This window comes from Falco punctatus, assembly GCF_963210335.1.
Source record: "Falco punctatus genome assembly, chromosome: 1".
Taxonomy (NCBI): Eukaryota; Metazoa; Chordata; class Aves; order Falconiformes; family Falconidae; genus Falco; species Falco punctatus.
Genome location: NC_137580.1, coordinates 4,509,403 through 4,522,129, shown reverse-complemented (window position 1 = coordinate 4,522,129; position 12,727 = coordinate 4,509,403). Strand labels below are relative to the sequence as shown.

General features: G+C 56.6%; 1 protein-coding gene across 1 annotated transcript; it reads right to left on the bottom strand.

The window, feature by feature from the left end:
• Positions 1-2: 2 nt before the first annotated feature.
• Positions 3-7,601, bottom strand: HELT (helt bHLH transcription factor). Its single transcript, XM_080396281.1, has 4 exons — positions 6,840-7,601; positions 6,381-6,485; positions 6,142-6,238; positions 3-6,025 (listed from the first exon to the last, which is right to left on the bottom strand). Exons 1-4 carry the CDS (start codon positions 6,864-6,866, stop codon positions 5,526-5,528), a joined length of 729 nt encoding a protein of 242 aa, XP_080252407.1. The 5' UTR covers positions 6,867-7,601; the 3' UTR covers positions 3-5,525.
• Between the last annotated feature and the right edge of the window lie 5,126 nt (positions 7,602-12,727).

Genomic DNA, 12,727 nt, shown 5'->3' with positions numbered 1-12,727 from the left:
CCTACCCTAACTTTTACTCCCAGGTATAGTGGCATCATCTGTTGTAGTAAGGTTGTACAGGTGTATCAAATACCTGTCTGTATCAAGCCATGAGGTTGCCCTAGGGTAAGTTAAAGGACATTTTAGTTTTTGGAAAAAAAAGAAAAGACGACTGATCCTATATCCTAGTCATAAAAGACTGACCTTTAAAGGCTAATCTCTGTGAATCCATCCCCTAGGATGGCGCTACTGTAGTACGTATGGGAAGTTATGAAGATCTAACAAAGCCGCATTTAAGCAAAGAACAACCAAGCTAGACTAGGAAATACCAAGAAAACCTAAACTGAATCCAGCTGTGCTATGGAAGAGGGCCTGTATAGGCTTCCTATGTATGTAGAAAGAGTAGTATACACATGGTACACAGGCCACATGTACCTCCAGAGGTGGAGAATGGAGGTGTGAAAGCCATAGTCCCCGCTCCTGCCTGGCATGAAGAAAGCAACTGAAACCCTGCCACAGCTTCGTGCTTGCGACTCCAGGTTGGTTGTATCCTTCAGCTTGATACCCTGAGATCCAAGTAGCTCCAGCTGGGCTACCATCTAATCTCTCCTTGCAGAGAACCAGGGCATGGCATTTTCTTCATAGACAACAGAAGCTGCTTTAAGTGTTAAGAAGTTACAGAGTGGTTATGAGCAAGCACTTGCAAAGAGGGAGAGGGACAGCCAGTTTTTAGCCTCAGAGACTTCATCCCTAAGACTCCAACGTCCTAGAAGAACATCTAAGCCTCAGGCTAGGAACTGAGGGGTGGGAGATGGTGGCACAGGCTATTGAATCAGAGTGAAAGCGCTTTCTGCCATAATCCTGGTCTTCAGGGTTTCAGTTGGACTGCACCCTACTCCAAATGCCTGCACCCTTCACAGGACTGAAAGTGTAATTTTGGTGCTGGAATTCACAAGAGACAGAGATGAGCTCAGAGTTCAGGAGCTGCCTAGTTTCCACAAAGCTAGCAGGAGACTTGAGATACTCTCTACATAAAGGACCACAAAGTGAGCTGGTGTAAATCCTTCTACGTGCTCCGGGTTAAGCCCGCAGCAGGGGTAAAATTGCCTTCGTAATGTTCACGAAAATCATAACAACTGAGTCATAGACCTTGTCATAAATTCCCTGTTGAGGAAGAGGAAAGAGAGAGAGCCTAAAAAAAAAAAAAAAAGCCTTTTTTTTAAATTACACAATCATCATGTAGACTAGAGATGTGCTTTGAGATGTTGTATTCTTAAAGTAATTAAAAATTGCCTTTAAACTTTTCAGAGCATATTGCAAAAGTTTAGATTTCTTGTTAGCGAAAGCATTTTTTTTTCAGCCTAATTAACTGTATTACTAATGATGAAACAAGGCACATTTCAATTGCTGTAGCTTGAAGATGAATGTAAAACAATCTAAGTTGAACTGCATTTAATATTCTGAGTTTGATTCTTCAAAACTACTCCTCTTTCCTCACATTTGATATTTTATGCAACTGTTCTCAGCGTTGCTCTCTCCTACCTTTGAAAGTGAGTTCTGTTTGTTTTAACATGCCACTCTGCATGCAGTATGGGATGTGGGTAGGTATCAGAGCTGTAACCTTATTTTTATATATATATATATATATATATATGTATAAATGCCTTTCTTGTGCATCTTCCATAATCACATTTTCTCTTCAAAAGAATCCAGTGTTCCTTTCTGTCCTGGTTTCAGCTGCGATAGAGTTAATGTTCGTCTCAGTAGCTGGCGCAGAGCTGTGGTTTGGATTTGGTGTGAGAACAAGGCTGATAACACACTGATGTTTTTAGCTGTTGCAAGGTGATGTTTATACCAAGTCAGGGACTTCTCAGTTTCTCAGGCCCCGCCAGCGAGAGGGCTGGGGGGGCACGGGAAGCTGGGAGGGGACACAGCCAGGACAGTGGACCCAAACTATCCAAAGGGATATTCCATACCATATGATGTCATGCTGAGTATATATAAGCTGGGGGAAGAAGAAGGAAAGAGGGGACATTCGGCATTATGGCGCTTGTCTTCCCAAGTCACCGTTACGTGTGACGGAGCCTGGCTGCCCTGGGACGTGGGGAGTGAATTCCTCGCTTTGCTTTGCTGGCACACGCGGCTTTTGCTTTACCCATTAAACTGTCTTTATTTCAACCCGTGAGTTTCCTCACTTTTACTCTTCCAGCCCTCTCCCCATCCCACCAGGGGGGAGTGCGCGGGGCTTAGTCACTGGCCAGGGTTAAACCATGACACTGTCCTAAAACAGCCTTTACGCAATCTGTGGGCAAGTTTGCTAGAAATAAATGTGGTGATATGAGAGGGGATGGACTCATGCAAGGCAGGAGGCAAATCTGTGAGATAAGGTGCTGCATCTCAGCGAATATGAAACTCTTGGCTGGAGGGTTTCCTTCCAAAAGACTGCCTTTGTGAAGGGGTTGCTGGACAAGCGTGCAGCTGCTTCAGCGGTGATACGCAGGCTGTTCCCAAGAGCCACTGCCAAGCAGAAAGTCTCCTGTTATGCTTGAGTCACTTTATGAAGGTAGAACACCCATCTGGGCTTCTAGGCACTATTTAACTCTCTGAGCACATGTTAGCAGGGCAAGATGCTGAGCTGGGCAGGGTGGTCATTAACCCTGGCACCTGAGACCCTCTGCTCTCCTCAGCACTTGTGGTATGACCCTGGTCAAGTCGTGCAGGCTACCCTGGGCTACCTTTGACCCTGAGGAACAGCAGCAACATCCCACAGAACAGAGGGACAGGAAGACTTACAGGATCTTTGGTACATTGGAAAGGGATCGTAGCCATACCACTAAGAAGCCAGCTATCATGCGTATTGCTATTGGAACACATCTGTGATTAAGAGGCTTCAGCAGAGGAACCTCCCCTGCCCCCAGCTGCTTCTTCCCAACACATGGCTCAGCCCCTACAGACGTGGTGACTGTGGTCCGATGTTGTGAGCAAGGTCACTGATGCAAAGTAAAATAAAAATACTCTTTTCTCATCAGCGAGTGACCTGATTGATAAGTTGCCCCCCAAATCACTGTGTTGACATGTACTTGGGGACTGTGCTCTGTGGCATGAGCTGTGTCTGCAAAGCTGGAAACTCCACAGCGTGGCACTGCCACCAAAGCCCCCAGGTGCTGGTGCAAAACCAGGAGAAGGAAAAAAAAAAAAAAAGAAAAAAAAAAAAAAAGAGTTCTGAACAGTCCTCTGAACAGCAAGTCATTCATCATTAAGATTTTTAGCCAAGCAGGTGTGTAACAGAGAAGCTAGTATTTTGGGGGCTTTGGGAGTTAAAGTAGTTTATTTTCAGGAACAAAACCCCTGTGTTTGTTCCTGTGCTAGCTGCTGCCAGACAGCAGTAAATGGCACTACCATGTAGCAAGATGTACACAGACAGCCCAGATAGGCACCCCATCTGGAACCAGATACGGCTTTTAACTGGCCCAGCACAGGTGACATCCATCTCCTACCTGCTCCCACCAGACCTGGCAGGTGATGCTCATGGCAGAACTAAAGTAAGCCCAGGAGAAAAACAGCTAAAAATCTCTGTCCTTCAGGCACAGAAATGTAAAATAAAATAAACACAAATGAGTTGGACCACTGTCAAAACACAGGGGTTCCCTGTCCCCAGGGAGCTCTGCAACCCTGTGCCTGTGAGGATGTGCCACGCTCTGCACCCAGGTAGGGGGAAGGAAGCCTGCGGAGTGCCATGGGAGCTGTGCAGTAATGCCAGGTTTTAGCAGATGCCAAAATAATTTGGGGGGCGAAGGCTGGGGTCTGCAGGGCTGGGGGGCAAGCTCAGAGCCCTGCACGGGCGGAGGGGGGAGACTTTTATCCTAAAGTCATTGTAAAGCCACAGAGGGGTTTATCCTCCACAGCTAAATGAAAATGAAAAGGGGAAAGAAAAAAATCCAGAATAGCAACAACATTGGCGATACAAAGACTGTCATGGACCAGTGCGAGTTTGCAAAATTATATGTAAATGACCCCAGTTTTGACCGTGGTGGCCCTCTGCTAATCCCAGAGAGAAAATCTACTTAGCAAAGGAAAGTTTTGTTTAATTTGGTTAACAGGGACCGAAATGCTGAATATATTAATAACTTATATTTCCAGGAAAATGCTATATGATTAGTGCTTCAGCGCCCAAAGGGGTTCACAAGAGCTTAACGCTCACAGAACAACAAAAATCGTGTCGCGTTTTCTCCATATTCTGCACCCAGTGGGGGTGAAAACGGTTGTAGGAGATGGGCTTTCATAATAGGCACCGGGGGCCACTCTGCTGCTGGTGAATGCGTTTGGCTGATCCCTTATTGCGCTGTGCACGCTGAGCAAGGGAGGGATTCCCGATGGATTTACCATCCTGAAGGTGTCCCGAGGAAATGAGGGGTTCTCTCCCTTCTCCGACTGACTCATCGCGTTATCCCGCCGGGTGACCTTTTCCCAGCTAATCTGAAATAGCAGCTTTTCCTGTATTTACAGGTTAAATGGAAGATACACATTCTACTTTTTACTCATTGTAATGAAGATCTTTTTGTCCGTCTCCAGATAAAGCGCGGGGCTGGTTTACAAATTGTGGGTCAGCCCATTCCGTGACCTGGGCAAACAACCCGGGTCAAATCTCCTCAAAGCCTCCCCACCCAACTGGAATAAGTTAATTTACCCTTGGGCGGCTCCAGACCCGCTGGGCACACCCGGGACGCCGGATGAGGGGGGGGGTTGGGGTCCCCCTGCCCGAGGCTGCGGGGGTACACGGGGGCGCGTGGTTCCGGTGGGACCGAGACGGCCCCGTTAGGCACGGCGGGAGGGAGGCCGGCCACGGCAGCCGGTCCTGAGGGACCCGCTCTCAGGAGCTTGGATTTGCTTGGATTTGCGTTATTCCCGGCGCTCCGCACCTCCGCAGCGGCCGCCTCCCCTCTCCGCCCCGTCCTGCGCCTTCCTCCTCCTCCTTCTCCTCCTCCGAGCAAGCTGCACCGCGGGGAAATTCGCCGGCAAAACACGCGGGAGGTGCCAGTGCCTTTCGGACGCGGCCCCCCAGAAGCGTGGGAGGCATCCCCGGGCCCTCGCCCCTCCGACGGCTCTCCCCGGGGCCCGGCGGCACGGACCACCCCACCCCCCGCCCCCGCCGCGCCGGCTAACGGGCGGTGCGTGCAGCAGCCTCCCCGGGCCTCGCCGACCACGTTTCGCTCGGGGGTGGGGGGGGTGTCTCCCCACCCGGGTGGGTGGGTTGGGGACCCCCCCACGCCGCCCGAGGCAGCTCGCTCCCGGAAACAAGAAGGGGCGGCGGGTATAAACATTTATTCCAAGGGATCGCTCGTACAGGCGCCGCACCCGGAGGCGGGAGGAGGAGCGGGCGGGGGCGGCCCCAGGCCCCCGAGGGGGCGGGCGGGGACAGAGCCGGGCCCCGGGGCGAGCGCTCCGCGACCCCCGCGCATCTCCCTGCCCTCCCCCCGGCAACATCCCCGGGCGTAACTCGTAGTGTCCGCGGTCATAAATAGGATCTTTCCGGCGGGGGCGAGTCTCTATAGCATGGACGGGTGCTGGCCCGGGGGCAGCCCGAAGGCGTTGGGGTGGGAATGGCCGAGCAGGTTGAGGTAGTGGCGGTCCAGCCCCTGCACGGAGGAGAGGAAGGTGCTGCGCTGCTGGCCGGGGCTGGCGAGGGGCACGGCGGCGTTCGGGAGGTGGTAGGGCAGGGGGGGGCTGCGGCCGGCGCCGTGCCAGGGAAAGGGCCCCCCAGAGGGCGGCTGGAGCACGGCGGCGTCGCCGGGGCTGTGGCCGTGCCCGGGGCACTCGGGCCCGGGGTGCAGCTGGTAGGAAAAGTCCGGCTCCGGGAGGGAGCCCAGGGAGGTGAAGAGCGGCTCCGTGACGAAGCGCGCTTTGGACTGGAGGAAGGCCAGGATGCGGGCGTACTTGGTGTCTTTGGTCTCCATCCTCTCCACCGTCGTCAGGTAGTGGACCAGGTTCTTCATGCACTCGTGGTAGCCGTAGTGGAAGTAGTTGGCGAACTCGGAGAGCAGCTCTGCTGGAAAGGAAGGGGCGGTGGAGCTGAGCCCCTCGGGGGCCAGGCTGGGGCCGGGGCCGCCCCCACGCCGCGGGTGTCCCAGCGGGGGGCCGTGGGGCCCGCGCCCGCCCACCTACCCTTCTCCCGGCCGCGGGGGAAGTCCGCCGAGTGTAGGGCCCGCAGGTACTGCACCGTCATCTCCAGGATCTCCGCTTTCTCCAGTTTCCCCGAGCTCTGCAACGGGCGGGGGACACGGGCGTCACCTCTCCCCTGCGCTCCACCGGGCCGCCCCCCGAAGTGTGTGTGGGGGCGTCGCTCCGCATCGGGGTGAAGGGAGCAGAGGCTGCCCCCCACCCCCCCACCCCCCCGCGCCTACCTGCTTGGCCAAAGCCATGGGCACCGTCTTCCCCAGCTCGGTGAGGCAGCGGTTGATGCGGTCCCTCCTCCGCTTCTCAATCACTTTGTGAGACACCGGCGTCCTCTGCAAAACAGACGGGGCGCGTTAGAGGGGGGAAAGCAGCCGGGTCCGGCCTCCTCAGGGCAGCTGCTCCTCGGCCCCGACCCCTCCAGGGCAGCCGGGCGCGACCCCGCGCCAGGCGCGACGCGGCCCCGGGGAAGGATGCTCCGGCGGCGGGTCCCCTCCGCGCCACCCCGGGGGCTCCCCGTCTGCGCGGGCGGCCCCGGTAGGGCAGGCTTGTTTTGGAGGGAGGGTGTGTGGTTGGTTGTTGTTTTTTTGGGGGGGAGGAGGGGGCTTTTCGAAGGGAAAGGCGGTGAGAAAGCCGGGTCCGCCGTGAGGCTCCGAAGAGCCGTGCGCGCAAGGCAGGCGGCGACTCACCCTCCGCTCCTTGAGCTTGGAGGCCATGGTGGGCACTGCATCCCCGCTCTCTCTGGGCCCCTTATAAAGCCATCACTTCTTGGGGGGGACCCCGGGGGGCCTCCACGGGCCCGCTGATCCCATAGGATTAGGGGCGAGCGGCGCCGGGGGAATGTATGCATTAAAGATCAGGGTGGAAGGCGGCGAGAGAGGGATGAGGGGGTTGGTGGGTGGGTTGTGGGTTTTTTTTCTCCTTCTCTTCTTCTTCTTCCCCCCCCACCCACCCCCCCCTCGCAGCCGGGGGCGGCCCAGCTGTGTCGCCCCACGTGGACCTCGGGGACACACGTGACGGTCCCCACAATAGCGGCGGGGATGGGGCCGGTGGATGCGGCGAGCGGGGCGCAGGGCGCGGTACCGCGCCCTGCGCCCCGCTCGCCGCATCCACCGGCCCCATCCCCGCCGCCTGCCTGCAAATCCCCGGCACCCCCCACCCCTCCCCTTAGCCCCGGCGCTGACTGCATTTTAAAGCCTGTCCAGAGTCATTAAAGTAATTAAGTAAGCCCTTAATAGGCTGTTCCGCCCAGTTCAAGGGAGAACCCTTGGAGACGGAGTGGCCCCGTTTGTTCTCAGGCTTTTCTCACACGACTTGGTGACACGTCCATCTTTATAAGAGATGGCAGCGAGGCTTTTTTTGTTTACACCGCTTTATGCGCCGGGGACACCCCGGCAGGTGTGGGACCGGGGGGCTGGCACACGATATTCTTCCCCCCCCTCTTTTTTTTTTTTTTTTTTTTTTTTTTTTTTTTTTTTTCCCCGGCCCGGGGAGGCTCTCGCCAGCCTTTGGCACACGACGCTCCTTTTTTGTGTGATGTGCGCGTCTGTGCGTTGTTGTTTTACCCCCCCTGCTCCCCCCCTCTCCTTTGGAGAGGCTCAATTTGTAGCCTATTATCCTATAGGAAAATGTCCCATTGAAAAGTATGAATAGTTTCATTGGGCCTAAATTTTAATAATGCGGGTCAAAGAAAAGAGGGGCAAATAAAGAGGGGATCGCAGCTGGTCCGAGAGTGCATTATTCGGTGTCACCTGCGAGAGGGATCGCCGACAGACCCCCTATTCATTTGCCTAATTTTGGTCAATTTAACAAACTTCAGGAGAAATTATTGTGGCATTGTTAAGGAGGGTAAAGCTTTCTGATCGAATTAACAGCATGTTTTGATCCGGTAAATGTCATTAAAAAGAAAGAAACAATCGCGTTTAAAGGGGGGCTCCGAGTTAAACGCGCCAAGTGGAGACGCCGGAGCGCAAAGCTCACAAAGGGAGCAAGTAACTGCCACAGGGGAACTTTTGTACGCTCACATTGCTGAGGTTTTTTACACAAAAAGGCATTATTTCATACTTGAATACGTTTAATCCAACAATTGTCTATTTTCTGCAAACATATTTTCACAGCATTGTTAGCTTTCCTCTCCGCGGCCCTCCGCCCGGGCAGCCGCGCTCCTCGCCTGGCGAGCGCACCGAGCCCCCGGCCCGCCCCGCACCGCTCCGCACCGCCCCGCACCGCCCCCGCCGGGGCCGCCCCGCCGCGCCGGGGGGGCCGCCCGCCGCCGCCGCCCGCCGCCCACCCACCCCCCCCGACGGCGCGGCGGCGGGCAAGGGCCCCCCCGGGCTCTCTCCACGGTCGGCGGTGCGCCTCCGGGGCCGGCCCCGGGCCGGGGGTCCGCCCGGCCGCCTCCCCCCGCCCGGCCCCGGCGCTGCCGCGGGGCTCCGCCGCCTCCCGGGGGGAGGGAAAACCCGAGGGCGGCCGGCGGGGCGGGGGGACCGCCCGGCGCCTGGTGCTGCGCGGCCGAGCCGCGGGCCGTGCCGTGGAAACGGCGTTTATTCCGGCCGCGTCGGCCCGGGGAGGTGCTCGCTCGGGAGCCCCCGCGGCTGCTCCCGTGCCCCGCGGCTTGCCCCCCGCCTACCGGTGTGGGTCACACGGCGACAGCCACCCCCGCCCCGTCTCCCCCCGGGGTGCTGGGCGGGCGGCACCGCCGCTCTCGCCCGTTCGCCTCCCCGGAGAAGCGGCCGGGGGCAAGGCGCGGCGCCGGGTCTCGCCCCGCCGGCCCGCAGCCGTCCCGCACTCTCCCCGGGCCGGCCGGGGGCGCGGAGCGGCTCTGCGGGAGGAGGCGACGGCGGCGGCGGCCCCGGGGCGCGTCTCCCCCGGCCGGTGGGGCGGGCCGGGCCGGCTGCCCGCCCGGGCGCCCCTGCGTGCGGTGCTGCCGGCCGCATTATTCTTCCAGGACCCTTGTAGGTTTCGGTATATTCATTCTCGTACAATGGGATTAAACACTAACCGTTATCATCCAAATTAACTAAACTCTGAATAGCAAATGCGGGGGCTTTTATTTTTTTTCCTTCTCTTTTGCTCCACTGGCGGAGATGGAGTTGATCCTCTTACAGCCTGTGTTAACCGCCAGCTGCAGGCACCTGCGAGGCAACGTTTTACACGAGGGAAGTTGTTTATTTTCTCGCTGGCTGCTCCCGCGTTGCGGCCCCCGCGGTCCGGGCAGCCCGGCCGGGGCGAGCCGGGGCGGCGACGGGGGGACGCGGGGCGGCGGCGGGGCCGGGCGGCAGCGGGGACCTCGCCTGTGCCGCCGCCTCGTCCCTCGAGGGCTGGAGCCCGAGGGGCTTCCCCCAGCACGGCCGCGGCCACACTTGCACCCCCATAGGGAAGCCAGGCGGAGGCTTCTTTTATATATATATATATATAGGTGTTAAGTCCCCCGTGAGCGCCTGCTGGCTCCCCCGCGGGAACCGAGTCCCCGGCTCTGTGGCAACCCAAGGCGGACACCCGCGTCGCCAGCTCCCACCGCCGGTGTCAATTACGGGGGTGTAAATCCCCCGGCCCGGTACGCGCGGAGCGGGGATGAGCGCCCCGCCGCCCCCGCCGCCGCTCACCCCGCGGCCAGCCTGGGGGTCCCCGCCCGGTGGGGCTGCGCCCCGGGGAAGCGCCCGGGCCCGGCGCCCCGGTGCTGCGGGACGGAGCGGGCGGCGGCGGGACGGGAGCGGTGGCAGCGGGACGGGGGGGTGCCTGCGGGATGGGAGCGGTGGCGGCGGGCGGGCGGGCAGTTCGTGGGCAGTTTGTCGCATCCCGGTGCCGTTTGGCTCTTGTCCTGTGGGTACCGGCGCTGCCGCCCTCTGCCTGCCGAGGGGCAGGGGTCCTTTGGGAGGTCTCAGACTGCACTGAAGTGGCATCTGTTTTTGCCTTTTTACCAAATCCCATCGTCTCCCCGCCTTTTCTTCCCTCCTGTTTTCATTTTTGACTCCTATGTAACCTTGGGGTTACGTGCAGTCACCTCACCCAGCAGGTGAAGGGGTGGCTATCAGGCTTGCGAATCGCTGGCCCTGCGTGCACGCAAGAAGCCGAATGCAGAGCGTTGGGCAGAAGTGGGATCCCTGCCGCTGGTGGATGGAGCGCAGGGAGCCAAGTGTCGCGGCGTGGCTGGGGCTGCATTTGGCCCGCTGCCCGCTGGCCTGGGTGGGCGCTCCGAAGGCTGGCGCTGAAGGGCCTGGTGCGGGATGCGGGAGGGCGGTGGTGCTCCTGGCCCATCTCATGGCGGGTAGGAAGTGGGAGAATGCAAAAGGTGCAACAGGTCCTACTTGGAGGAGGAGGTGGCTTTATTGCTTGGCAGTCCTTGATGGGCCAAGAAGCTGTGATCTGAACCATGAGACAAAGCATTTCATTTAGTAGTTTAAACCTCAGCCATACCTGTGATGCCTCCTGATGCTGTACCAGCCTTTGCCGTTGAGTTTGTTTACTCTTGCCCTCTCCATGAGGTTAGCCTGGGCAAGCAAGTCTGGAATAGGAGTTTCCTGTCTTTTCATAGCTCCTGATGCTCATGGCCTCCAGGTCTGGGGCTGCTTGGTCTTCACCCTGTTCCCCAGCTGCAGGGGTACCTCTTACCTTGATGCTACTGTTGCTTCCAGCTATCATCTGCCTCTGTGACTTCCTCTTCTGTCCCAGTGGAAGGACCACACTCTTACTGGAGCAGTCCTGTTTGGCAGTCTGTCTGACAGCACTGAGCAATCCCACAGGGTATCCCCTGTAACAAAAAAAGTTAGGAAAGAGAACTGTGACATGGCACCTACAGAAACCAGGGCTTCAAGAGGAACAGAGTATGGATTATTTCAGAGTCATTCACTCTCATATGTTGCTGTAATTTGTAGTATCTCCCTTGTTGACCTTTTGTTACACATAACATTTTCGGCTTATATGTAGTATAGCTAATGTATACAGAATTATATAGGAAAATATGCTTCACTGATTAAAGCCAGATGTAGTTATAACTGTTACACGCCTTTACAGAGGCCGATTTACATCGACAGAAGACCTGACACAGCTTTTACCTGTCAAATGTTTCTATAAACATGGCAAAACTTGAGACCGTGCGCCGTGTGTTTGCACAAGGTGAGTCCCTTCAAGCAATGGGGAGATGTTTGCAGGTTTCCTGATGACAGCTGTCTTCTCAGCCACGTCAGCAAAGTGCCTTGCTCTTTAAGTGACAGCCTGTCAAAATGAGAACTGAATGCTAAAATTGATTTCAGTGGGATTTAGGTAGCCTTGACTCTTTGGTGAGGTGTACCTTAGATTGCTTGTGACTGGGGTGGTCTAAATAGCTAAACAGCTAGACTTGGTGGCTGCCTGGTGTGAATAAAAGCTGAAAGATTTGGTTCAGAAAGTACAAGGGCTCTTTCTGCAATGAGGTGTATAATTCTGATGAAATGTCTACCCCTCCTCCTCTCCAGTCTTAGTGAAAACTAAAAACTAAAAACAGTAAAAGCTTTCCCTCAGCATGGCTTCACGGAGGGGAAGTCGTGCTTGATCCCCTTGATAACCACGACGAAATTACTGGCTCGGTGGGTGAGGGAATAGCAGTGGATGTTGTCTCTCTGGCTTTTGACATTGTCTCCTGTAACGTCCTTGTAGAGAAGCCGGTGACGTGTGGGCTGGGCGAGCAGACAGTGAGGTGGATTGAAAACTGGCTGAATTGCCAGGCTCAGAGGGGGACAGTTAGTGGCACGAAGTCTAGTATCCAGAAACCGTGGGATACCTGGGGGTCATTACTGGGTCTGGTCTTATTTAACATCTTCATTAATGACCTGGATGGTGGGGCAAGCGCGTACCCACAGCAAGTTTGCAAATAACACACCACTGTGAGGAGTAGCTGATACATCAGAGGGTTGTGCTGCCATCCAGACTGATCTCCACAGGCTGGAGAAATGGGCTGTCAAGAACCTCGTGAAGTTCATTGAAGGGAAGTGCAAAGTCCTGCACCTGGAGAGGAACAACGCCAGGCACCAGTATGTGCTGGGGGACGATCGGCTGGAAAGCAGCTTTGCAGAAAATGTCCCGGGAGTCCTGGTGGACACCAAGTTGACCATGAGCCAGGGATGTGCCCTTGCAGCAAAGAAGGCTACAGGGGTCCTGGGCTGCATTCGGAGGACTGTTGCCAGCAGGTGGAGGGAGGTGATCCTTCCCCTCTACTCAGCACTGAGGGGTCCCCACACCTGGAGTGCTAGGTCCAGTTCTGGGCTCCCTGCTACAAGACAGAGATGGACATACTGGAGAGAGCCCAGCCAAGGACCACAAGGATGATGAAGGGACCGCAGCACCTCACATACGAGGAGGGGCTGAGGGAGCTGGGGCTGTTCAGCCTGGAAAAGGGAAGGCTCAGGGGGAAGCTTAGCAATGTGTGCAAGTAGCTGAAGGAAGGGTCTAAAGAAGTTGGAACCAGGGTCTTTTCAGTGGTGTCCAGCAACAGGACCAGAGGCAATGGGCACAAGCGCAGGAATTTCTGTCTAAAGAAGGAAAAAAAATAATTCTGCTGTGCGGGTGGTCAGTCCCTGGGAATACGTTGCCCAATGATGCT